Below are 26,991 nucleotides of genomic sequence, written 5' to 3'. Positions count from 1 at the left end.
ATGTTGTGTACTGAAACCAGAGTTTCTTGAAACCCTGTGGTGACTTTCCTGACCGCTGGAGGTAAACATTGTTCCTACCTAAGGAAACAGTTCATAATTAAACACTTAGTTGTGCAGTCTCTTCTTTCAAGTTTACTTTTATCTACCAGATCATTAAATTTAGATAGAATTAGCAGATGTGAATCTATAAAATTGGCTAAAAAAAAAAAAATAAAAAGCCCCAAACACCACAAACCAAAATCAAAACAAAAAACACAGCTGCGTTTTGCTTTTCGAAGCACAGTCTTGACCTGGTAGGCAAAATTAACAGGAGTGCTATCAGATGACAATGTCTTGTTGAAACACTGCACTGCATCACATAGGGGGTAACTGTGGGCTGCTTTATGTTAATGCTCTCTCTAAGGTTTAGATTCAATCCTCAAACTTTTTTTAAGAATGTCTTTCAAGTCACTGTTGTCTCTTCTGCCAGTGTATATGTGCCATTTCAATTGCTGGTTTTCTTTCTTCAGAAAAGTCATTGCACTTCACTGCATTCTGAAAGGAAACCAAGTAAATTTTTAAATGGGACTTTTCATTTGAAAAGTTTTGGATTTCAGACCTGAACCTTTTGGGTTTCAGACCTAAATCTGGACCCTTGGGGAATGGTAACTGATTTAGCTCAGTGTTTCACAGACTGTGTGGGGAGACACAGTTAAAAAGCAGTTGTGAAATGCTTAATTAGAGAAAGGAAGATGGCACTTTGCTTCTGCAACGTGTGTGGACTAAGAATAGCTGTAGTTCCTGCGAGTGCTGTCACCAGTATTAGAAGTATAGCAGTACAGTCCTAGCAGCACGAGCACCAGAATTGCTCAGGTGATGAAGGAGGAAGGAATGTTGAGGTCTGCTTATACAAGAGGCCGTACCCTGAAGCACTGCTCCCTGTCTTTAGTGATGGCTCCACACATGGTCTCTTAAAATCAAGGCAAAGCGGGTCATGGTTAATTTTTTAGAGTGAGACTTCGTATACTTTTGCAAGTTTGTGGGAAGGGCAAAGCATCTCTCTTCCTTTATCCCTAAAAGTGAGAAATAGACCAATGGATGAACCAAAGGATTGCTGACTTTTCCAAACATGAAAAAACCCACTTGACTAACTTAAGCCAGTTAGCTGAAGTTAGGCTTATTCAAAGCCAACTTCCATGTTTTAAACAAAGACTAGCAATTGTATAAATTTATTGCTTCCTGTTGTAACTGTCAATATTTCAATTTCATCAAATGGAAGATGAAACTGCTTATAGTACAGATAGTAGCCAGGTTGTCATTGTAGTGGAATTATTTAGCATTTTTATTGTCAATTTAGTTTTATAATTAATAAATTGTTTTATAATTAATAGAACTGGTACGGAAATCATATCTACTAAATTAATGTACCATTTTCTTTGTTGGGATAGTGGAAGGTCTAAATTTTATGTTACTGAAGAGATTTTTTATCTAGAAATAAGAATAGCATTGGAAAGAGTAATGCAGGTTTTTTTTTTTTTAATGCGTCGAGTGTAATTCAGTGCACAAAGGCACTATATGCACGAACAGCACTTTGTTAACGTAATCATTGTTAATTGCAATAGATGGGGAAGATATGATTTGTTTTCTTATGGGACCATACGCCTGGGAACAATCATCATGACAGCTTCAGTTCTCTCTGTGGTGGCAGGCAGCCATCATGGGTGAAAGCATCATTTGTGTGTTAAGTTTTATTAATCTGGCTGTGATCTTCTCTAAAGCTGTGTTGCTACTGCTAGATTAGAGTCTTTCAAGGCTGTGAATTGTCATCCCAAGCTGGGTGGCTGAAAACAGATCCTGAAGGCATGCTTGAAGTCATGTCCCTCTTACAGTCATGCGGAAATAGCATCTCAGTATTCCTGATCCCTGGCACAAAGGATGTGAAGGAAGAGCTTCTTAGAAAACAAGAGGAGAATGAATACTATTTCACCTCTTTTACCTTGAGTCTGCTTTTGTTAGCGTGGTTTTTGATGTCTTCAGTTGATAGCCCTCTGAAGGGTTAAGTTTTTGTTTGTGATGTTGGTTTTTTTTTTGGTTTTTTTTTTGGCTGTTGTTGATCCTTGTGTGTTTTTTTTCAAACAGCGGTAATCTCATCTCTTAAAAGTTAATTCAGCTATACTGAAAAGAAATGTTGTGTGTAAGATGAGATTCCTGGAGTTGCACAGCACTTGAATTAATTGCGAGGTACCTCATTCGCATTCTGGCCAACTGGAGTATCCAGGAGTACTTTATAATTCAATTATATTCTTCTTCTGGGACTCCAAGATCATACTGCGAAAGAGATCTGCAAAAAGAAATCTCAGAATGAAATTTTGTGCCTTAGTATGGGGGCTTTTCTGTGCTGGAAAGCCAGCAGTGTGTCAGTCATAAGCTGTGGGCTTGCAGAGTTATTTAAATTTGGTTTTCAGAGGTATCCTCACCTAATAAAGTGGTTGTATGGAGAGCCACATCTTAAAGCCTCACTTTGAAACGCTTGTCCTCTGAGTGCTATTTTAAATATGTGGTGCAAGTATATTGCAAGTGTGCTGTAATCCACTGGACTGTGGGTCCTAAGGTGCTTTATTACCTTTTAGTACTCTTAACTGAGATTTTTGTGTCCCTAAAAAGTCCTGGAGGAAGCAGGAAATAACATAGCTTATTAGGATCCCAGCATGTGAAGTAAGTTGTAAAATTCTGTTTTGCTTGTTTTAATAATGTTGTTTTTCACTCCAGAGCACTGCTTCTTTATTTTACAATCAAGTTATCATCTTTAGTGTGATCTCTGGAGCAATGCTTAAATGTAGTGGAATACAGATTTCAGTATTACTGTAGCCCAGTGCCTGAGGAATGAGTCGGGTCTCACTGTTGTTCAGTGGTAGTCAGTGGAGGGAGTGGATCCCAGCCGTGGCTCCGATCACGGCAGGTAGGCTGGGCTGGCTGGAGACCAAAGCTGCCCAGGACCTTCCCCTTGCACGAGGTTGGCCCTTATACTTTGAGAAATCAACAGCAAGGTGAATCTGGGAGCCAGGCCTCCTGGTGCCTGGCCCACTAGTATTTGCTGCAGCTGTAACTCATGTAGTGCAACGGAAACAGATGAAGCTTCTACTGATGAAGAAAAGAGGTATTTCTGTTACGTAAAATTCATAGAAATGACTTTCACACCAAAAGATTTGTTAGCAGAATGCTAGCATTAATTACAGACAGAATGGGCTGTTTATTGGCTTAAGATTCTCCTTTTTTTGACAGATGTGTAGATCAGCAACAGAACTTTGACGCTGGACGTTTTCCACTAACAGATGTGATGCATCTGCTGTTTTTTGGCTTAAGGGCAACAAGAGTTAAGGTTTTTCCTCTCCTCTCATTAGAAGGTGTCAGGCAGGGAAGGCAATATCCCAATCCTCATCCAAAACAAACAAACAAAGCCGTTTGAAAAGGAAAGGTATTTAGCCTTTGGCCTAAAGGGAGCCATCTGGCATAGCGCCCTGGGAGTAGGCCTGAACTGCACCTGTAACACAGGCTGCTAAACAGATTTGGGCTTCTGTCGTCTTCATGATACACACAAACACTGTCTCTTTGATTTGGAAGTGCTTTAAGCCCAGGTTAGTGTACTTATGATTGAACTTGGTTTGAGCTTGGATTGAGCTTGGTCAGCATTGTCTGTTTTGGGCTGTTGCTCATCCTGAAGTTTCCTTAGAATGAAACTTTCCAACCAGCATGCCCATACTAAGTGCTGCTTGTTTGGGTGGTTACCTCTGTGGGGAGCCTGAGGTGTAGGCATGGAAGGATTAAGCTGGCGGAGTAATAGGGGGAAATCTTGATCTGTGCTCTTCAAGTTACCACAGGAGTGGTACAAAATGCTACGCAGGCAGCATCCTGCATAGTGCAGGGTTGTGCTGAAGTGGACCCATGTTTGGGATCTGCACGTACCTGAGCGCAAGCAGCCTGGAGGTGTGTCCTGAGAGGCACACAGCTGAGCAGAAATGCTGACTAGATATTGCTGCCAGACTACAGACACGAGTATGAGGTGTCAATGCAGGTAAAGTTTTACTGGGTGTGCAAATTCACATCAGTTCTAGCACTGCCTATGCTTAGTGTTCTCTGTGTCCATGCAGACCAACAACTCGTGAAGCTGGATTGTCCTGTTATTGTTTCCCATTAGGTTTCAGCTACAAAGTTAATATCTACACTAGGATAACATGCTTATACTAACTGATGTGCTCAGTGCAGGATGGTTGTGATGTGCTAGCTTGAAGGGGTTATCTCCTAATAGGGAGCATAAGATTTGCTTTAGTCTGTTATTTCATGCATTAAAGCTACAGCTTGATCTTCTTAAAGCTTTAAGAAGATCATCACAGCGTGTGTAAAAGCACGCTTTGTTTTTGCTAGCATAGGAGAGGACGTAAAGGCAAAAATATCTAAAAACTCTAGTACAAAATAATCATTTAGATGAAGGGAATACTGTGAAATAGTTTTGGTTTATCTGATGGTAAGGAGCTTTTTGAAGTATGTTAGGTAATAAAGTGTGTTTTGTTTATTTATTTAGAACTGTAAACGCAGCAAAGACAATGGATGCGTTTCCATAAAAATAATTGTGAAAAGATGCAACTGACCAAAATGTCAAGCCGTTTTTCTCCTTGACAGCAGCCAAATATTGATAGCTGCACCAAAATAAAACCTGCAGAAAGTGGAGGTGAACTTTTACCTCATCTTACTTGGTTCATTTAAAAAAACAAACAAAAAAAACCAATCTCATTGCTCACCCTTTTGCCACTTGTAGAGCCAGTAACACAAGAGTGCCTGTCCTGCAGCCTGCAACAGCCCTTATGATGCTCACAACTGGGAGCTCTTGTGATGGTGGCATTTGTCTGCTTGGTGCAGTAGGAGAAAGTTGTGTCTATAGTTACACGTAGGGGGAGTGGAGCCTGAGGGATTGTTAGAAGCAGAAACTTATTAGGATTGCAAATGTAAGCTGTTTTACATTTGTTAATTTGTAAACTCACTGTAGTGCTATCCAATTGCTAATGGCAAGCCCTTTGTATGAAGATTTGCACTTTTTTTATTCTGTTGCTGTGAAGTATGTTTAGTCACAGTACGGTGCAGTGGTGCACCAGGGAGCCCCAGCAGTTCTCTGAAGGGCTGCAGGCCATGTGTGGCCAGCAAGTGAGCCTTGCCCAAGCATCAAGCAGCCCCATGCTTCTCCCTCAGTGGGATGGTTTTCTGCTAGGGATAGAAGGAAGAGAGCAGTTGAGAACTGGAGTTGATCACACAGGATTGTTGTTTGTTTCCCTGTGTGTGCGTTTTCTCCTCCACAGGGAGATTGTGATTTTTTGCTGTCTGAGGAGAAGCTGACACTGTTGGAAACTGCACAATGCCTCAGAGCAGGGGGACAGCAGGTCAGAGCAACCACACGTAGGTGACACAGTACTCCAGTCTGAGGAACTGATGAAGCTATGTGGAGGAAAGCCTTTCTCTTGTGCAACTGGCTTGGTCTGGCTCCTCTTGTGCTCACACAGGTGAAAAGGTGCATGCTGGTGTTTGCAAAGGAGAGCACTCACACTTCTTGCCTTTTCTCTCATGTGCTGGCATTTGCTATTCCTTTAGGCACACATAACAGGTCAGATGAGGATACGGATCCAGAGGAAAGCTTCTTTTTCTTTCTACTACATCAGTTTTTAGCTTGGTCATGTTCCCTGGTGTCTCATCTGTGTCATCACATGAAAACAATAGTGGCAGTGAGGGAGATGGGGAGGGGGTCCAGCAAAGGGGCACAGGATCCTTTCAGCAGATGCTTTCATTCAGCTTTGATTAAAATGTTCGTGTTGTGTTTCTGCCTGCTTATAAACAGACTTGGTAGATTGGACTGTTGAAATAACAAATCTTACCCAAGTTTGACGTGAGCAGGGATTCCCATTCCTGATTTTCTGTTCGGGCAATGGTGCAGTTCAGAAAACAAATCCAAGAGGAAAAGTAATTCTCCCTCCCCATAACGCATCCTGCTACTGAGCTGAATTTTAGCCTAATCGGTTTTCCATAAGCACTAAAGGCAGACTGCATCTTTTGGCAACAGTGTTGGCTTTGGGGTTGTTTATGGGTTGTTGTGTGGTTTAGTTTGTTTTCTTGTTCTTAGTTAAGAATTCAGTGAACTGCGTTTGTTGAAAGTAGAGAGAAATCTGCTCTGCTGTTTGAGTGATTTGGGGAGTTCACACAAAACAACATATCTATGTGATAATATGTGTGGTCACCCAGTCTTGGAGAAAAAAGAGCCTGCAGTTATCCAAAAGTGATATTTAGTCTGTTTCATTTTGCAGCGCAACTTCATCCATATTTTGAGTAAAACCCATAATTTTCTCCTTTTAGCCACCAGTTTCCCAAAAGCATTTGTATATGCGCCCTGTATTTGTAGCAGTGTTCAGAGCACCATGACCAGACCAGTCTGCTCCTACTTCTTTGAGACCCAAAGCAGCAGGGCTGTTTTCACTCAGTCTAAATGCTAGTGCCTGCAGATACAGAAAATAGAACTGATGCATCTGGGATCTTAACACCTTCTAGCTAACGCTTTAACAGAGAGGAGCCTGTGTATGCATATTCAGTGAGGATTACTGTCAACATATGAATGATAACTGAAAGGGACAAAAGAAGGTTTAAAAATATTGAATGTTTTCTTGCTTTGGATGTCATTCGTGGAAAATGCTCATGTTAGTATCTGAATGTTCTGTTTTTGCTGGGCAATGGGATGCAGTGCACACAAAAGACCTTTTGATTGCTCAGTGTGGAGAAGCTGTGTGGGTTAAAGATGCCAAAAAGGGCTGATAATGTCATCAAGAGTGTGCTTAGAACTGCTGTCCTTGTAGCTTATCAGACCAAAACACGGAAAAACTTTTGGACCCTGCTAAGCTTAATGTTGAAAAGAAAACGAGGTACTGCTAACTTGTTTTTTTCTTTGGAATCAGTGCTTTAGGAATTATTTTAATACGCAGGCTATTACAACTCAGTGATATTTTCTTTTTCTTTTTTCCTTAAACAGAAAAAGCCACTGTCCTCTATAATAAAAGAAGTCTGCGATGGGTAAGTTCTGTGATGTACTGTGGTGTGGATACTGTACCTCTTTCAGTTATTAAATCAACATGGAGATAATAACTGTTCTGAAGAATATTTAGGTATTCTTTATTACAAGCCATTAGGTTATTCAGCCTTGTAGTTGTGTTATCTTTGGACTTTGAATTTATAACGTGTTTTGGATCAACTACCTGCAAGATGAGGCTCCAAACAAAGCTCTTCCATCATATGTGGGCAGTTCATTTAGCCAGTTTGTTTCTGTTCTACACAGAGAGGTATTTTTACCATCCTCACCTAATAGTTTTGATCCCTGCATCTCATAGGTGAAGGAACCGCTGCCCTGGCCGTGGCTTGGATTTCCAAGCACTGCACAAATATTGTTTCAAGCAATTGCTACCATAGAGGAGAAGCCAGTTTACATTTAATAGATTGCTGCTGAATTAAATGAGGTGGTGGTTTGAGCAATGTTATACATCATCTTAGCACTACAGACATTGGGTATTGTAAAAGCCAGCATAAGATTGTGGTATTGTAAATGTTTTTAGTAATCTAGTGGTATAACTACAAGAAAGGAATTAGACCTGTTTGTTTTTTTAAACAGATCTGGAATGAATATCAGATCCTTATCAACTTTTTTTTGAGCACTGAAGTATCACTGTATTGACAAAATAGGGCTTTGTTTCAGTTATGCAAAGAGGAAATATCTAATTTATGGGATGTATTTGTACTGAAGTTTTCCCTTTGTGAAAATACATACTTTTTAAAACTTTGGAGCACATCATTTAGAACTACGAATCAGTATGAGAAATACATGGGAAGGGCAGGGCATTTATTTGATCACAGTCAAGTTATGCAAAGGATATTTTTTTTAATCTTTGACATTTCATTTTGTAATTAATTTATTTTCATTTTTCTAAGGTGGTCTCTTGCAAATCATGATCAGTTTGCACTGCAGCATGCTGATAGTTCTAACTTCTACATCACAGAAAAGGTTGGTAAATCATTCAGCACAACTCTTGCATATTGCACTAAAATACTTGCTACAATTTATTTTAAGCTAACATACATACAAAAAATACAGGGTTTTTTTCCAGAATGATACCAATGAGGATATGTGTACCAAGAGACCTTGTGTAATGATTTTGCACTGATTTCTTGTGTTAGGAAAGTTGAAATAAAAGGCTGAATGTGCAGAGGCCCTCATGTCTATCAGGTTTAATCAGTCTTCAGCACTGAGATCTCAGCTTTCATATTTGTTCATGTTCAGTATTCTGCTGGAAAGTTGTGTTCAGGAAATTGAAATATGTAAAACACGAAGGGCTCTTTGAAGTCTGAGGAGAACTTCAGTGCATATTGCTTCCCTCTTTGGTTGCTTACGTGGAAATAAGCTTTGATGACTGTGTAATATTTGCAACTCCTTCATGCCTGCTGCCTTGTCTCTTTCCTCCTGTGTGTATTCTGTTGCTGCCTTTTTTGTCCCCAGACAGAATGGCAGTGGATGATTCATGAAGTGATGCAATGATTTCAGCACTGAGTAGTGAAATGGCTGTAGCTGTAATAAAAATGGAATGTCTAGTCTGAATAAACGGGACATACTCACATGAATGAGGCGAAGTAGTACATTCATTCCTAGCATTACTGATAGAAATGTTGAAATTGCACAGACACACATGCACACACACAGAGTAATTTGTTTGGGAGGTTGCACAAGGTTGCTGCAGAGGATGTGCGCTTGCAGCCCAGAAGGCCGGCTGCATGCTGGGTTGCATCAAGAGGAGTGTGTGACCAGCAGGTCAAAGGAGGCGATTCTGCCCTTCTTCTCTGCTGTTGTGAGTCCCCACCTGGAGTATTATGTCCAGTTCTGGGGCCCACAACACAAGAAGGATGTGGAGCTGTTGGAGTAAATCCAGAGGAGCACCATGAAAATGACTAAAGGGCTGGAGCACCTCCCCTGTGAGGACAGGCGGAGAGAGTTGGGGCTCTTCAGCCTAGAGAAGAGAAGGATCTGGGGGGTCTTACAGCAGCCTTCCAGTACCCAGGAAAGCTGGGGAGGGTGTTTTTATAAAGGCATGTGGCAACAGGATGAGGGGAAATGGCTTTAAACTGGTAGAGGGCAGATTTAGACTGGGTGTTAGAAAGAAGTTCTTAATCGTGAGGGTGGTGAAACACTGGAACAGGTTACCAGCAATGTTATGAATGTCCCCATGGAGGCGTTTGAGGCCAGGCTGGATTGGGGATTTGAGCAACCTGGCTTAGTGGGAGGTGTCCCTGGCCATAGCAGGGGGGTTGGAATCAAATGATCTTAAAGGTCCCTTCCAACCCAAACCATTCTGTGAGTCTTTGACAAAGAACGTGATTCAAAAGCTGTTGATGCCAGCATGAAGATTCCCTCAGAGTTAGAGGCTTTTGAACTAAATAGGCCTGAGCTTAGCTGAATAGAGGCAGATACCTCTTGAACTGCTTTGTTATCAGTTCAGTTTTTGCTTGCGTTTAAACTGAGGAGTGACTTTGTTTTGTTTTGTATTTCACTGTTGTTTAGGAACTGCTAAACTCAGCTGAGACATGAATTGCAGCAAGAGAGAAGTTAGTTCTTATCCCCACCCAAGAAATAAAGGGAACTTAGACACAGTGGAGCATTTAGAAAAACTAAATTTAGCAAGATTACTAGAGCAGTTGCTCATAAGATAGTTCTGCTTGTATTTTTTTTTCTCCAGCAGTCCATTTCGTCATTTAACTGTTTGTCACCCCAGACAACCTTCTGAGCAAGTCATAGTCTGTTTTGGGATCTCTCCCTCTTTCCTTTTTTTTTTTTTAAAAAAAAAAAAAAAAATCTCTTTTTCAAGTTTCAGTTGGCAGACAGTCCATGACAAGGAGAACTATTGAAATAATTATTGTCTGCTGCATTTTTCCTCTACCCAAATTAAACATTGAGGCTGTTTTGCTAATTTTCCTGATTTGTGATGCAGCATTCTTCGATAAGCTAAGCACAGCTGAACTTGCCTGTTGGTGTTTAGACTCTGGATTGTACTGTATATATTTCCAAGATGAAGGGTTGAGCAAATACTTGGATTTGTTGAAGGAATTTGTTCTGATACAGAGGAGCCTTTCAGGCTTTGCCTCCACCTTTGGTGAGTAGGATCCTGTGGTTTTGGAGAAGATACACGTTTATGTTCTGCATAAAAAGAGGCGTGATGCCTTTGCCAGTGTTGAACTTACACTGAGGGTGGAAAAGGGTGGTCTTCTAGAAGAGGTCTGATCATACTGCTGAGAGGACTTTGTTTGTTCCCTACTGAAAATATGCAGTGGCTGAGTCACATAAATAAGAGAGAAGAGCTCTAAATGCCACCAGTATTACTCAGATGTCTGTGACTTTTATGAGATATTGCTCAATGTTTATCACTGTTTGTTGGAGTGAGGCTGTAAAGAGAGGCTTATATAGGCTGTCACCCCTTCTGCAGGCTTTCCTTCATTTGTGTATTGTGAGATATTGTTGCTTTCTGAATTAAAACATGGAGAATGCGAGGTATGAGGACAATGTATAGACAAGGTATGAGGTATGAGTGTGTGCTTCAGTGAAGCTACAGCACTGATGATGAGGCCATAAAAGAAATGTTGCTTTAATTTACCTCTTACTAGGAGACCAGCAACTCTTTTGCTACAGCTTCTGTTGAGCAAATGTTTTTAAGGCTCTCAGAGACTAACATAATGGCACTGTGTATAAGCCATGTTACTGCAGAGCCCGGGTGATTCCTGATTTGAGACCTTCCAGTTAGAGATAATTTTTGAAAAATGTCATCATGTTTAAAAATACCAGAAAGAAAAGTAATGTAGTGAAATGTTGTACAAGGTAACTAGAAACTTGTAGTGCAAATGCTACACAGCATAAGACTGTCAGCACATGGCTCACAATTACTTATGTTTTTGGGTGGCAAACAGCGCATCTGTGTTTTGGTTGTCATATGCAGAACTCTTTATCTTTTGTAGCTGACCTATATTTCTTGATTATACTGTACATAAATGAAAATAACACCCAAACAGTTCTGTCTCTTACTTTTTATTTATGGCTGTACTTGGAAAAATGCCTCTACAGGAGTAGCAATAACTCCTTCAGACTGCATAAGGGCAATCTTCTAGCAAATCTTGAGTCAGGCTGTGTTTCTCCTGGAGGTGGGTCTCATCTCAGGAGCTGCAGTCTGGACAGCTTGTCCAGGGTTCTGGTTTGGCTAAATCTGTGAAAAGGCAGTGGAAAGTGTTAATTATGTATTTTTGGCAATTTTTTAAAAATTAGAAATAAAAAGCAAGAAAGGCAAGTAGGCACAGCTCCTAAGCTTAAGCCTAGCTGGTGTTTTAATCACAATGCGTTTGACTGTTATTGTATTGCGATGTGCATCTCTTTATAAAATGCCCTTCATAGAATCATAGAATCATAGAATCACCAAGGTTGGAAAAGACCTAAAAGATCACCCAGTCCAACCGTTCACCCATTCCCACTAGCTCCCACTAAACCATGTCCCTCAACACAACATCCAGCCTTTCCTTGAACACCCCCAGGGTCGGTGACTCCACCACCTCCCTGGGCATCCATTCCAGTGCCTGACCACCCTTTCTGAAAAGTAATACTTCCTCATGTCCAGCCTGAATCTCTTTGTTGTCAGGAAATGCCTCTCTGAGGCAGGTTAGATGTATAAAAGCCTGACTCCTGAACCAGGATCTCATTGTGCTAGGTGCTACATGACAGAGAATAAAAGTCACCTCTGCTTCGTTCTGTCCAGGTTGTAGTTGAGCAGATGTTTGTATGCATCAGGTGGAATAACTCAGGAACACTTACAGCCTTGGCAAGCTCAGTTTTAGAACAGAAAATGCTATATGAAGAGCAGAAAATGACTGTATAATTGTGCTGTGTGGTTTTCTGGGCTGAAAACCCTAACTAGGATTTCTGCCCACTGTACTCCTTTGCTGGCAGAACTGGGAATCCAGAAGCAGACAGCCAAGTGACTCCATGCAGTGCATTTTAGGGTGAACCTGGTCTTCACATCTTAAGATATGGACATAGTAATGTCAGAGAGAATGCAGAGAAAGGCTGGTGAAATGATCAAGGGATTTGAGCAGCTGCCTCACAATGCAGGGCTTCCTTTAACATCTGCCGTACAGAAAAAGTGAATGCTGAGGAAACATGAGGGAAACGAAGGCAGCCAGATCATGACCCTAAACAGCATCTGCTACTTTTACAGCTGGAGAAAGAATATGAGGTTAGATGTGACAATGGGCTGACTCAGTGGCAAATGACTTAAGTTCATTTTTAGTCACTGAAAGTTTTAGTAAGGTGGAGTTGAGAGATAGAGGTAATCATCAACATTGTGCTTCTTGGCATGACAGGACTGTACTGTTTTAGAAGAAATACTGAGGTAGTTAATCTATAGTAATGTTTATTTTCAAGCAGGTTGCTGGCAACAGGGAGGCTATCTTATGGATTTTCACTTCAGAATTTAAGGATAGCATTTTCCTGGGGGGGGGGGAAGGGGAGAGAGCACTGACATCACTGAATGCTGGTGAAACCAGAAACCACATCCTAAAAAAAGTCCATGCTTTGCATGATTTACTCATTTTCAGGTGGAGTCACCTGCAAAACCACCATCATTAAATATGGCTTGCTGCGTAAATCAACAGTGCTGTTATGCTATGAGCAGACATCCTTCTGATGGATTAAAAAAGAAACGGCAACATTTATTTTTAACCTGTGTCAGTTCCCCAAATCAAGTAACCACAGACAGTTGTACCCATAACACAGAAGTGGGAGGCAGATAACAAGAAGCACCGTCGTCCTCTGAAAAGAGCATGAGAGCAGCATCCTGCAAACTAGACATCAGGAAACATAGACTTAGCTGGGCATGTCCTGTTCTTGGTGAGATCGTGTGGGGAAATCAGAACAGGGAAGTGAAATGGACAATAAAAAAAAAAAGTGAAAAGGCCTTGTGTTGAAATTAGTTTTCTGATGCAGTTCACCCAGTGCATTCATGCACAGCACCCCTGAGGGCCAGGGCAGGAGCAGTGGCTCCTTATCAGATGCTGTTGTTAAGAGAAATAGATAAAGACCCAAGCGGTTTGCAGTCACTTTTGACAATTGGAATCATAGCTTGTTACGATAAGGTGAAGTCTTGCTTTTCAGTCTCTTCTTCGTTCCTACCACCATTTCTGTATGGCATAAACAGTTGTAGAACTACTGAATGAGTCAGTAAGGGAGCTAACCCAGCAGAAAATTTACCATCTTGAGGTTTTGATGAATTTGTGAGGGAAAAGATAGAAATTAGTATTACAGTGTAAACAGGAAAGAGAGGCAGCTCATTTTGCAAACAATAAATGTAAAATTGCTCTGAGATTTGTTTAAGGGGAAGCCTGCAGGTGCTTGTATTCCTGTAATGTGGGCGTTGTTCTGCTCCTGCCTTGCCTGTGCCCTTATCAGACACAGTCTGTAAGTGAAGCATCCCTTCTCCATCTGTGATTACAGTCAGATTTTGCCACAGGTTCATTCCACATCGGCCTAAGATAGTTCAATGACCAATTGATGGACATAAGAGGTCCTAGCTGTTTTGTTTTGTTTTTAAAAAAGCCAAATTTCATTTCTCTTCCAATGCTTCCTTTAACTTCTCTTCCTCAGTGAATTCTGTGACAGGATTCCAGGATCCTGCCCCACACCTTACCTCAGATCAGGCAGATTCTTTGTTAAGTGAATGAAATGAGTCGAAATGGCATAGTGTTAGCAGATTTTGCAAGGCTGTGCAGGTGCCACAAAATAGTAAGTATGTAGGAATGTGAGGGGAATACTGTGTCACACTGATGGTAGAGAAAAGCAAATGCTGGACGTTGATACAGTTCAAATCCGGACTGAAATCTGCCATTTGTGTATCATTACTAATGAGTATATTTTCATGAGTAATGCAGAAGGGTGGATAAAAGGAGAAGGCCACTGAATACATTTCTCTAATTCCCTGCTTTTGTGCTACTTTCCATTCTTATCAGTGCATCAGATACCTTCATTATTCAGTCTTCCAACTCGCTGAAATTCAGTTGACCAATGAAAACAAGTTAAAATGCTGAAAATGTGAATGAAAAAGCCTTCAAAAGCACTCAACTCTACAAATGATTCACTTCTTGTCCTGCTATTTGCATATACTCCCACACAAGGAGCCTTTAGTGGCATGATGGAATTTCACATGAATATACAACTACAAGTTGTAGTCAGCAAAAATTGAGTCACGAGCAAAACCACCTTTGAGAAAGGACAAGCACCCGTGGCTCCAGGCTGCTTCTCAGCTTGGGGAAGATGAGGGTTAGAAGGATGTTCTGTGTGTAAGTGGAGCAAGGAGCTGAACGATGACAGTGAGAGCAAGGTGGAGGCAGGTCCCTTTGCAGAACAGCACAGAAGTCTCTCAAAATAATTGGAGGTGTCTTAGTGTCTGCTCTCCTCCGTTTCATGCAGTGGGCATATAAGGAGACAGAGGTGGCAGGAAAGAAGATTGAAACTGCAGGGAATCTTGAAAGGTATCAGAAGGCATTTTTATAACAAACAAAAAATCCAACTTAAATAACAACTGAATAAAAATGGTTTACAGTCAATAAGCTGTCAACGAGTAAAATTTAATAAAATATTTTAAGAGTATTTTAATTTAATTTGAAACTATGATACCAGTGTCTTATGCTGAGCATATCCTCATGCTTATCACAAAGCTGGCAGCAAGTTAGTATTTTATTCCTAGTAGTTGCTCTGATGCAGTTTTACCACATCCTTACCTTAGCAGCAAAGTCAGCACTGACAGCATTCTTCCCCAGCTCCACACTCTTCCAGTCCCCTGTGCTGCTTTATCACACCTTCAGATCTGACAAAATAACCGTTTCGGAGCCTGTGCTGTAAGCTGAACAGCTGCAGTGATCCAGCTCCTTTGCTGTCCTTTTATTCTTAGAGACCAAGTTTGAGCTAAAAAGGGTCCCTCTCAGACACAGAGCATGTGGTGGGCAGTGCAGACACAAACAAATCTAGAGGAGGCGGACTGTGCCTTCAGGGCCAAGATTAAGCAGAGTTGAGGGACCACACTTACAACTGTAAGTTCTTATGTTGAATTGATGCTCTCTGTTTGGTTTAAAACAGCACTGCTGATGGTGCCTGGCATTAACTGGCTGCTGCTGCGTGCTGAGTCAGTCCTTTAAGAGAGACCTGTCTTGTCCTGAGTTGTAACTTAATGGTAGTCATTATGGGTGGTCAAAAATGGCAGTTAGTTACCATTTTGTCCATCCTTACTACTTGGCCATACTCATCTTGATGACGATGTTACGGAGTTGCTAACTCTAGCACCAAGTGTATTTCATAGCTCTAATTTTTTGTTGTGTCAATTTGGAGGAAGGTATAGTAAAATAATAGCAATGTGAAAACAGGGAAGAATCAACTTCATAGTGATGTAACTAAGTAAAGAATTTTGTATTTCTTGGCAGTTATTCATTAGCCTGGTTAGAGATGCCTGCAAATAAGACTGGTCAAGCGTAAAAAGTAGTGCTGAGCAAGCTATAAGCACAGGAACCAATGCTTGTAGGTTTTCCTCAAATATGCTAAGAAAACATACAACTCCAACCAACTGTAGTGAGTTGAATTATGAGATATTTTGCTGGCTATAGCAGGTTATTATGAGACGAATACATGGCAAAATATATCATTCAATACTGAAGTTTTTTTTTTCCTGAAGTATGTCTCCAGAAATGGCATAACTGTTTTGGTAGCATTTTTTGAAAACAAACATACATACCTTCATCCCTCCCCGGGGCCTGGAGGACTCCTAATGCTCTGTTAACCCTACTGTTTACATGCAAGCCTCTTGTGTAAGTTTTGAGCAAACTCTGACTGTGGCACAATAAAGGCAACATTCTGAGAAGCAACAGAATCTGGTGAAAGATGATTTAGATTTGTGTTGCTTCAGCTGATGGACTTGAAAGTTAGAAGTTCTTAAGAAGAGAATGCAAAGCTAGAAGTCCGGGTATCCTCTACTCTTGCAGTTTTGTAGTTCATGTTGTTTATTTGGGTGTTGAAAACTCAGCTTGGAAAGCATTGTGTAGGGCTATGGTGCTTGGAAATGCCAAGTATTCAGTTACATTCTTATGAGTGTAGACTTTTGCTAAGTGTATTATTGCAGGTGGGGCTCATTTGTATCCACAGTATGACTGTTGTCTTAGTCCTAGGCAATGTTTATAAGGCAGGAATAAGTAACAGGAATAAGCTTTCTAAATACACATAAACAGCATGAACCATGTCTGCAAAGTTTACGTACAAGTGGGAAGCAGAGAGATCAGAAGTACCTTGGAAGAGCTGCCCCCGAACCCTGCAGGTGGTGGTGCACCCTGTCCTGAATAGCAGCAGTGCATATGAGTGCAATTGCCAAAGCTGGGCTGCTGAGCTGGAATGACGTTCTGTTATTGCAGAAAGGCAATCTGCAGGATGCTGTCCCTAATGCTAAGCAGATTAACCGTGTATAAATGTTGCGATTGAAATTAGCTGGCACGCTGAATACTGCATCACACAGTTCATGTAGGAAATCCTCTTGGCTTAATTGTACGCTTAAAGGCTGTTTCCTGGTAGATGCTTAAGTCATTAGTTAGTATGGATAAACAAAATTGGATTTTTGATTGGGGAACAACAAACCCTTTGCATTTTTTGGCTAGCCGGCTGCTTTAGGAACTTGATGCTTTGGAAACTTTCTGGTAAAAAAAACAAACTTGAGCAGTATTCCTTAAGCCTTTGTCTAAATGAGGAATTGCAGAAAAGCCGGCTATCTCTTGTGGCAACAGTGACTGAGTTTACAGTATAGGACAGGAAAGACTCATCAGTACTTTGCTGTGAGCGAGACATGATTTGAGAACTGTCTTTGCTCTTTGTGGGCTGTTGGCTCTGACCTGCAGTTCTGAGTCTGAAACCTTTGGTGTCTCAGATTTAGCTTGGTAAATAAACAGGCCCCAAATAAAATGTTCAGGGATGCTTTTAAATACTGCGTGTGCTATTATTCCTTTGCTATTTTATGTAGAACCTGCTGACATCCAGTCACTAGAGGATAGTTTTCTCTTGTTTGTCTGTACGTTGTATCTGAACTTCAGCCAGGATATCAGTTTCCCTTTTTACTCTTGTTTTAAAATTCTTCTGACTGCAGAGGGAGAGGATATTTTTAACAGGAACTTTTTCACTTGCTAGGTTAGTTGCAGAATCAGTCTATCCAAAAGAAGCGCTCTGATGTAATTAGAGGTTTGTTTTTTAACCTGTGTGCTTGACTGGACAGAGTGTTTTAGGTTGAGCACAACTTTATATGGGTTAGGTTTTCAGCTTGTGACAAAACTGTAGGTGAACAAAGTATCAAGCATGCTTTCAGACTGAAGTGATGGTAAAACAGTGTAATTCAGGTTGTGGTTGACAGCTTGCTTCTACCTGAAAGGGAAGGTATAACTTCTTCCCCATGTTTCCCTTGTTCTTTCCCCTCTTTCCCCCCATAACTCTTTCATTTCTCCCAAATATGTGCTTTCAGCAACTTTCTTGTGTTAGTGCTGGTGCTGAGCCCTTGCAGAGCTTATTTCTGTTTATTACCCATTCTTTCTTTCCAAGACTGTTCTCTGCCTCTTAATGAGGTGATGAGACTGACCTGTGAGCAGACCTGCCCAGCACCAGAGCTGGTGTGAGGTAGCCAAGGGAGAGTTGTGGGGGAACTCCCTCACTCCATTTTATGATGGTAAACCACTGAGTGAGGTCCTCAGGTCTCCTGATATCACAGCGATTGCCTCCTCACACAAAGCCCAGCATCTTGTGTTTGCAAAGGGCTAAGAGTGTTTGCACAGATGATTGTTGTGGCTCAGGCAAAGTGGCTTAATTTGTTACACCACGAGCTCGTTGGCATAGCTCATTTGATAGTTCATGTTAATTAGAGCAGGAAACAGGAGAAACTGTGCTTAAAATTCTGCTGCTGAAAAAAAAAGCTTGTGTCAGTGCTCTTTATTTATATTTAAGAATGGTCTAGTTACTTAGCTTCAATGCTGTCAAAATAGTATTAGTGGACTAATAGAATCAAGGTCATCAAGTCCTACCATCAACACTATGAAATCTTATCAATTCACCACTGAACCATGTCCCAAAGTGCAATGTCCACACATCTCTTAAACATCTCCAGGGGACTCACCGCCTCCCTGGGCAGCCTGTTCAAATGCCTGCTCACCCTTTCCATGAAGAAAAATTTCTTCCTGACATCCGATCTAAACCTCCAATGCTGCCTGGTGTCCTATCACTTGTCACGTGGGAAAAGAGATGGACACGTCTTCACTGCAGCCTCTTGTCAGGTACCTGTGGAGAGTGATGAGGCCTCCCCTGAGACTCTTTTCCAGACTGCCTCAGTTCCCTCAGCTGCTCCTCATGGATCTAATTCCAGTACTGAGCCTTGGAGAACACCACCAGTGCTGATCTGCCAACTGGATTAACCTCCATTGATAGCAACCTTTTTCAGCTCGGCCATCCAGCTGCTTTTTTACAGTCCATCTACCCAAGCCATGAACAGTTTCTCCAGGAGAATGCTTTGGGAAACAGTATCAAATGCCTTTTCCTTGTCCACTAAGCTTGCCTTCATCCAAGTGAAACTGATGCGACTCCATACATGCATATGCACATGATCCAGCCCAGCTGAGCCCTGGAGGTTTAGCCTAAGCTGCTGATGGAGGCAGAGGTAGTTGACACTGGCCGTCAGTCCTGAAGCGATTATTTTTATTCAGTTGCACAGATAGGAAGTGGTAACACTTCAAGCTGCCACAAGTGTTTGAAAAGTGAGCTTGTTTCAGCACTCATTGAGATTCAGCCACACAAATGCAGCCTTGCCACTTCATAGAGATTCCTTAGGTGTGAGGAGAAGTATTGCTGGATCTGATACTGTTTTTACTACCGGAGGAGCAAATTTGGCACTTTGTTAGTGTTATCTCTGTTGTGTATTTAGCCTTTTTTAACTCTCTGAGGAGTAGAATCTGGCTGGCATCCCTGGGGCTGCTCTGGCAGGAAGGCGATGACACTATCAGGAGGAGACTGCTGAGATGAGTTAGCTGCATATGTAAGCAAAGATGCCATAAAAAACGTCTCCCTTGTACCCGCTGTGTTGTCTGACACTTTAAGCATTTCATTTAGAGTGAAGAAGTGGTGTGGGTGGACGGTGATCCTGCGGGTAACTAGAACCAATCCCACAGAGGACTTACATTCCAAGAAAGAGACAATGTGCTGGAGTTTTATTTTGGGACTACTTGTCCTGGTTTCAAGCAGGATTTGTCCTGTTTTTAGCTTTTTGGATTTGAAATGCATCTGACTGAGAGTTGAGAGAATGAAACGGAACTGGGGGAAACTGCCTGAGAAGAAATACGTCTTAATTTGTTTGGCTAAACATCAGACTGCAGAAAACCTGCAAGGAAGTGTCTAGAGCAAAATTAGCCTTTCTCTCTTAATCTGTGAGGGATTCCTCAGATTCCTTTGACGACTGAGGGCATCAGAGGAACCATAAATGCAGCCGTGAGTGTGCACTGCTCTTGCAGATGTGGTCAGTGCCTGCTAGAGCACTCGCAGTTCTCAGTACTGTGCACTGGTGTCTTGTGGGTACAAGAGGCAGCTTGCTCCAAGAGGAGCAGGCTCCCCTGTGCTAACCACACCATGCACACGAGCATTGCCCACAAAGCTGTGAGGACACTGTAAGTGTACCCTGTAGCTTATGCCATGGTAACTTTTTGATCTACCCTCAGCTTTAGTTTAATTGGACATCTTATACGAGCTTAACCAAAATAAAATGTGTAATACCCCTTCTTTCTGCCAGCAGGGTTAGGAGAATGACTTACAGCACGGTTGAACTTTAGTTACTGCTAACAGCAGGGCTTTTTTTACTTGGAGGGAGAATGCAAAGTCGTGGTGGCAGAGCTCAGCGGTTGGTTGCAGTGGTTTAGGTCAGCATGTTCTTGTTATAGAAAATAGAGAGCCAGTGGGATAAAACTTACGTCCTGCAGATGTTTAATGACAGGTTTCAGCAAACTTACGAACTCTTCAGCTATGTAGCACGATACCAGAGCCAGGCACTGTGCACAGTATACTTCAAATAAATATTTAGGAGTTGCCAGTGGAAGCTAGACTTTGAAAAATATGAAATAATTCTCAAAAGAGTTCAGATTTGTTAAAGCTACCAATTTCTTGAAGCTATTGTAGGGAAAGTACTGCATACACGTTAGCTCACGTGTCAAAGAGGAAAGCTTTTGCATGCAAACAAGGGAAAATACTGTTGCTGTTTTAGTAAGACGTTTTGTTCAATGAGCATTTAATCTTTTTATATGTCTTAAAGGGAACTTTTTTCTTTCTCTTTCAGAATCGCAATGAGATAAAAAACGGAGCAATCCTTCGATTAACAACATCTCCAGTGAGTTATCATTCTGTTCCTCTCTCCCCTCAAAGTAAAGATTTGATTAATACAATCACTGTGAACTACCTTGTGTATTTTCAAGCTTTAGGCACACTATATCCCCCTGCATAGAATGGTGATTGTGTGGTCGCTACATGACTCGTGTTGATCTTTTTTTAATTGAGGGGGCAGGGGCAGTGTTTGTGAGTGAAATTTTGTGATAGGGTTGACACAATTGAGTGTTTTTTTTTGTCTCTCACTTCTCTCCCATTGAGAACAGCTTTCATGTCTGCTTCCCTGCTGGTACTGCAGCCTTACTCAAGTTCTCTTGTCCTGCCTAAGAGCTCAGAGCCAAAAGAAAGGCTTATGGGTTGAATCTGGAGAGCTCTTTTGGCAGCACAGGTCAGAGCTTTCCTGCTGTCTGGGTTTTTATTGAGTGATCAGCAACTGTAATGTTGAGATATTACTGGTTTTGCTTTATTTTTTTCAATGCCACCTCCTGTACGACTCCTCAAAAATCATAGCAGAGTTACTGGTTGCCCTGTAGTGGCCTGTTTTCGTGCTGTATTGAGCAATACTGTTGCCACATGCTGAAAGCATCTTTTAGTCCCAGAAGATGTATTTCTCTGGCAGCAGCAGTCACATTTCCTTACTGACAAACACAGTGTGCCATTAAAATGGTTTACCTCTTTGTGGTGGTACTGTAGTTTCTCCAGATTCAAAGCAGTCTTATGTGCCCATGCACTGCAGCTCATTTACTCATGCGAGATGGAGCTGTGTTGGTTTAACCTTTGGCTTCTGTTGAATCTATTAAGACTGTGGTCAGTTACTGCCATCAGATGTGAAATCATATCTATCTAGAAGACACAGAGAGATAATAGACACTTTTCAGCCAGTAGGGCCTAGCCAAGTAAAGAAACAGAGAAACGTATTGCTACAAACTTCTCAGGTCTTCCAGATATCACATTTCACCAGATTTCCACTCTTCCCCAGGCAGCTTAATTTGTTGGTAATTTATTTCAGACTTAGGTGATTAAATTTGTAACTCGGGTTTGTGTGTAAATGGAAAGTAAATAAGCTAATATGAAAATAGATGCATACTCTGAAGTTTTTAGTTAAAAGTGTGCAGTATCAACCAACAAAAGTGTGGCTTTGTAACAGAAACCAAGAGATCTGTATTATCCTTCATCCTTTTAAGGGTCAAGTACAGGCCTTTATAGCTGCAGGAGCAAGCAGGAGCTTAAGATCGTGTCTCTGTCAGAGTGTGTGTGACTCAAAAGCCTCTTGCTCTTTATGTCACCACAGTACTTCATACATGAGAAGCCTCTTACTTGTAGAGTAAGGCCCTTCTGGTGGAAGTTCTTCAATAACAGAAAGCCCCAGCACCAGTTCCCGACTTCTGGGCTTGTAAGAACAAATATCCACTCTGCTGAAAAAGGGCACTCTGTTGTTCATCCCGAGAAATTAAAACAGCTATGGTTGATGGGGAGTCAGAGTGGTCCAGATGTATTGCATCATTCTTCTCCATCGAGTGACAGCATGAGATGACTCATGGAATCCTTCCCCGTCTCAAAATCCACAGCGAGTTGCACCATGCAAAACTGAAAAGAGGCTGTGCTATGACTCATCTGTGCCCATGGCTGTCTGTCTTCATGGTCACTTGTGAAATTGAAAATATGACCTTCAAAGAGAAGGCAAATTTGGGATTTATAGCACTTTCTACTAATAGCTGTGGGCAGAAGGGTTGGGCCTTGCATAAGACTCTGTTTCTTTGGTAATCTGCCTTAGGTTCATTCAGCCAAGAAGGGCTCCTTAGGATATTGGGCTTTTGCCTGTTTTCTGCTAAGTTATGGACTATGCTGGCAGAGGCCTGCAGTTGTGAGTGACAAAGAGATCCTAATCTGCCATCCTGTTACGAGTTTCTAGAAGGACTGTCTACTTTATAGTTGTGAGCACTGATCTTTAACCCTAAACTGGATACTTATTCTCAAACCTGTTCTGTTTTAAGTTTTTCTTAACTTTTTCCCATGATCACGGCAGTAACTTGGATGGAGGTTTTGAAGGACTGGATTATTTTTGACTGATTAAAGAGCATTTCCATTCTTTAAATAGAGAGAAAGTGCTGCATATTCTTGCCCTGGAATAGGGCTTTTAAGGTACTGCTGAAGTGGTCATCATAGAGGTACCTAAAATAGATAGATTGAAGACTTCTGAGCTGTGGTTTTTAGACCGCTGACCCACACAATGCTTGTGTTTTACCCTCAGATGCTAACAGGCCATCTGCTTCCATTTTTCCTCTGAAATTCTATATGAAAACAGCAGTAGTGGGAGGAGATAATGTGATGAGTAGCCTGCAAGGTATGCTTCTGCAATACAGGAAGGATGTTTTCCTAGCTGCTAGAACTGAGTGAAAAACATTTTTCTCATCGTGTGATAATACTAAGGTACTGCATCAGTGTAAAGCTGAAACTACCTCCTCCTCCTCCCCTGCTGTAAGAAAATCGTAGTGAAAGCGCTTTTCACGGAAGTGTGGGAATTAGAAAGGAGGGAAAGAAAGATTAAAATAGTGAAGAGGAGCCACGTTGCAGATGATCCAGTGCCTGGGATGTGCCCATGTAATTTCAGAGAGGTCTGAGCTGCCTACTTGCTGGCTGTTGTGGTCAAAAATGTCTGTCCTGAACTTCACAAACCTTTTGAGACATTTTTTTCCTTGGAGAGTTGAGAGGAATGGTTGCAGCCAGTTCTGAAGGCTGCAGGAAGTTAAAATGCTTTTCTAGTTCTTAATTTTTGTGCATTTTCCCATTAGAACCAACAGTCCGAATATACCCATTCACAGTTACATACCATGAGTCACTGAGAATTGAGCAATAAAGGTGAGATGTGATCTTCTGAGTTCTGCTGCCATTAGTCTCAAGTTGTGAGTTGCTCATCTATCCAGAGCAGGTACTGTTGAAGATTAAAAGGGGAAAGCAAGGAAAAAGGCAGTTTCATCTAGGAGAGATGCAGTAGCATTTTTGGATTGGCTTCCTTAACGTTAGGGTTAGAAATCCAGCTCCCCAAATCTGGAGTTAGATAGTGTTTTCTAATATGAAATTTGGATAATTTTGGGTGCATGTATCAGAGCCTTTTTTTCCTGAAAATTACAGTTCATATTGCAAGAGCAGAACCACCATTCTGGTGTGCTGCTAAATCCATCCTAAATGTTTGCCTTCAGAGATTTAGAATGCGTCTATTTTAAACTTCTGTGAGTTGGAACTTTGTGAGCATCAGTCGTCAGTCCTGGTGGGAATTCAAACTGCCTCTTTGTTTCTGCAGCTCTGTTTGCTAAGTTTGTGTGATTCTCTGAAAGGCTGTTTTTTCTAAACAATGCTATTTTTTTCCTCTATAAACCACTCAACACACAGACACTCTGTTTCCTAGGTAACTTGAGTACAGATTGAATTTCTCTCACATTATCTTTCTTCCAATATCATCTGTCTTATTCATTTTCACCCTCCTGTCAACTTTCTTAACAATTCTTCCTGCTTTTGTGCATTTTTTTGCTGTTCTCTGTGACCTGTTTATCTATTTGCATTTCTGAAGGGACTTATCCAAAGTTTCTCATATAACTGTGCTTGAACGTGTGTGACAGTTGAAATGCCAGATTGCTATTGCCTATTTTTGATACTCATATTCCAGTGGATGATGGTTAGGTGTATAAATGACCTATAATTGCTTCAGAGTGTGAGACTGTTCCAAAAGGACGGCACTGTCCTGCAGCACAGCAGGAGCCCAACCTTCTACTGTTGCAGCTGTAGGTTTCTTTTGATCAGATCCTGCAAATCCTCCCCATTACAACTAATCATTTTGAAAGGTTGCTAAAACTGGGAAAACTAAGCTAAGAAAACGGCTCTTTTTTTTTTTTTAATTTAAATTTTAATGGCTTTCAAACAGAACTGATTATTCGATCACAGTTTATTTTAAAGTAGCTTCTTGGGTACTTAGGAAAACAGGGCTTGCTCATAAACCATATGCCTTTAATGTTGAATCATTGTGTTGCCTCTTCTAATGAGGCACTTAGAGTGCCTAATCATTCTTTTGTCACATACTTTTCTTTGTTTCCCTTGTTGGGGTTCAGTTGAGCCCTTCAACCTCATCCTGATGTTCTCCCTGAATGCTTTTACAGATGTGAGTGTTGTGTGTTGGGCTTTTTTTTCTTCTATCTGTGATCTGTGCAGATATATACTAAAGAATCATGGGTTTTCAACCAGTTTTTACTTAATGCATCTAAATACTCAAATGAGTAGAAGTTTGGGGATCTAATCCCTGTGCTCAATTGACTTAATGACCTTTAAGACTGGTAAATACATAATTATTTAAAGATCAGTGGTGATGCTTGTATCATCATCATGTGATGATGAATTCATTATTAAACTCTATACCAAGAGCACTGAATGTAGAAGTAGGTGAGCTCCATTTATATCTATCTGCTCATAATGTAAGAGGAAGATTTGAGTTGTGGAATTGTTTTTATCCCTTTGTAGATAAATGTTTAGTCTTTTGTTTTCGTGTTTCCAAATTAATATTTTAAGTAGTAAGAAAAAAATGATTATTTCAAATGTGGGGGAAGGAAGAAACAAACATTGCTTCTCAAACATTCAGAAGTCGCTACTGATTGCATTAATGTCTTTTAGGCATATTCGCATAATATGTATGGCTTTGCATCTCTAATGCTTTTATCTTTAATTTAGTACACTATTCTAGACATGGCCATTTCCCTCTTCCTCTGTTTCTGCCTTCATAACAGCATGTAGCAGTTGCACAGGACTACTCTGTGCATTTCAGTTGTACAGTGCTTCAGACACAAATTATACTTGCTGAGTATTTGCATAAAGATGTTAAAAATTAATGCCTTTACTAATTAAAATGGGATCTCATTGCCTACTTAGCATCAAATGCTAGTCAGACTCACTGAGTTTGTTGAATCTGGCTTGCATACAGTGATGGTTACTTAAACACCTGCTCCTCCATTGCTTCCTGTGAATATTCACTTGTAGGTGAAATGGTAGTGATGTGTCAGGAGAAGGTAGCAGCTGAAACCAGCACAGAGTTTCAACATGTATTGATTCAAAAGAAATCAAAGAAGTGCACGTTTGGTTAGAAGAAAGCTCCGTTTGGTAGTTAGTGATGGTCTATATGCCCTTTTCTAGCTGAAAACAATGTGAATAATATCTTCAGAGAAGATGAAAGTGCTTGTATTTGGTTTTGTTATTCTTTTTGTAGAGAAGAAAGAGGAAGAATGATCACGTAATGGTAAAACAGCTACAGAGAATTTTAATCAATAGAGTCCAGATTTCTTCCCTAGCACACTGATATTTGATAGTGGTTGTGTTTGGAATCTTTATCTTCCCTTCCGCCTTGGCTTGCTGTATTTTATATTCTGTGTGCATATGTATAATAACTTGCTTTCAAAGTTTGATGCACAAAATCTTCGGTGCCAAAGAAGCGATAATTTGTTCAACAGAATCCTTTGTTAGGATGATCTTGGGATTCTTAACCTCCAAGTGACTATTTGAGTCTCCTAAGCAAGCCACATCTTGGATTTAGGTCATTAGTTTCCTTTTTAATCTGTCAATCTCATCAAGCTGTTCCTTTTAAGCACTGCTTCTCTCGAAGGGCAACCTTTCAGGCTGTCCTTGGAGCAAGTTGTTTTGGACTAGACATGCAGTTTATTCCTCTTGATAACCTTTTGAAATGCTTGGGCTCCTACAGCACACATTCTACAAGTTTTTCTCTCTTCCTGCCTTTCTAAATAGGAGAGCGGTTAATGCTGTCTTTCATTTACTTGAACAGACGTGTTTCTGTTGATTCTCTCAAAGTGGTTCTCAGTTGGGCAGATTTTATGTATTTATTTATTGTTCTTACTTGAATGATATTTCAATAAGAGCAGAGACATGGCAGCTAGTTGTGCAGTTGCTTTAATGAGCTGCGCTCTCCTGTCCATCCACCGATGGGCTGTAAATCATTGAAATATCTCCCTGGTAAGTAGTTAAAGCATATTTCATCTGAGTTTCATTTTGTAATGCAATCATAAATGAACTGTACATTCCATAAGCATGTGTGAATGCTATGGCAACAAGGCCTAGGTGACTTGAGAGAATTGCGTGGTATTCACTGTAGTAATGTCCTCACCCATCGGGCGTTTGTAATGACAATAGCCAACAACTCTCCTTTTGGCCATGTTTTCACTGAGACACGTGCTGGTATTTTTGCTGACAGAAATATTTGTTTACCTCTTTGACCAAGATCTGCTATGTCATTGCTGATTCTTTTCCAATTCTAGTGGAGTAAGATTTGTTGGATGTAAAGCTTGTTCATTGCGCATCAAGTACAGCTGTGTAGAAACTTTGCTGATGGAATGTTGAGCATTGGTCTGATATAGTCTATGGTATTTGTAAGTTCTCCTTTATGTGCTTAAGGCAGGACTCAACCACATCTGTGACAAAGAAAC

At 41.0% G+C, this 26,991-nt stretch overlaps 1 protein-coding gene across 6 annotated transcripts in view; it reads left to right on the top strand.

Annotated features, from left to right (window-relative positions):
- ELMO1 (engulfment and cell motility 1) overlaps window positions 1-26,991 on the top strand; it is a 290,710-nt gene that overhangs the window by 49,636 nt on the left and 214,083 nt on the right. For all 6 annotated transcript variants that reach the window (XM_042817235.1, XM_042817234.1, XM_042817233.1 and 3 more), the window contains 3 exons: window positions 7,040-7,080; window positions 7,990-8,062; window positions 20,469-20,519. In XM_042817235.1, the coding sequence (XP_042673169.1) occupies window positions 7,040-7,080; window positions 7,990-8,062; window positions 20,469-20,519 (165 nt within the window). The remainder of the gene's footprint in view (window positions 1-7,039; window positions 7,081-7,989; window positions 8,063-20,468; window positions 20,520-26,991) is intronic.

The sequence above is a fragment of the Centrocercus urophasianus genome, unplaced genomic scaffold, assembly GCF_019232065.1.
Source record: "Centrocercus urophasianus isolate 14NV4802_14NV808 unplaced genomic scaffold, USGS_Curo_1.0 seq_16, whole genome shotgun sequence".
Classification (NCBI taxonomy): Eukaryota; Metazoa; Chordata; class Aves; order Galliformes; family Phasianidae; genus Centrocercus; species Centrocercus urophasianus.
Note: the sequence above shows the minus strand (reverse complement) of the source record. Positions and strands in the feature narration are given on the sequence as shown.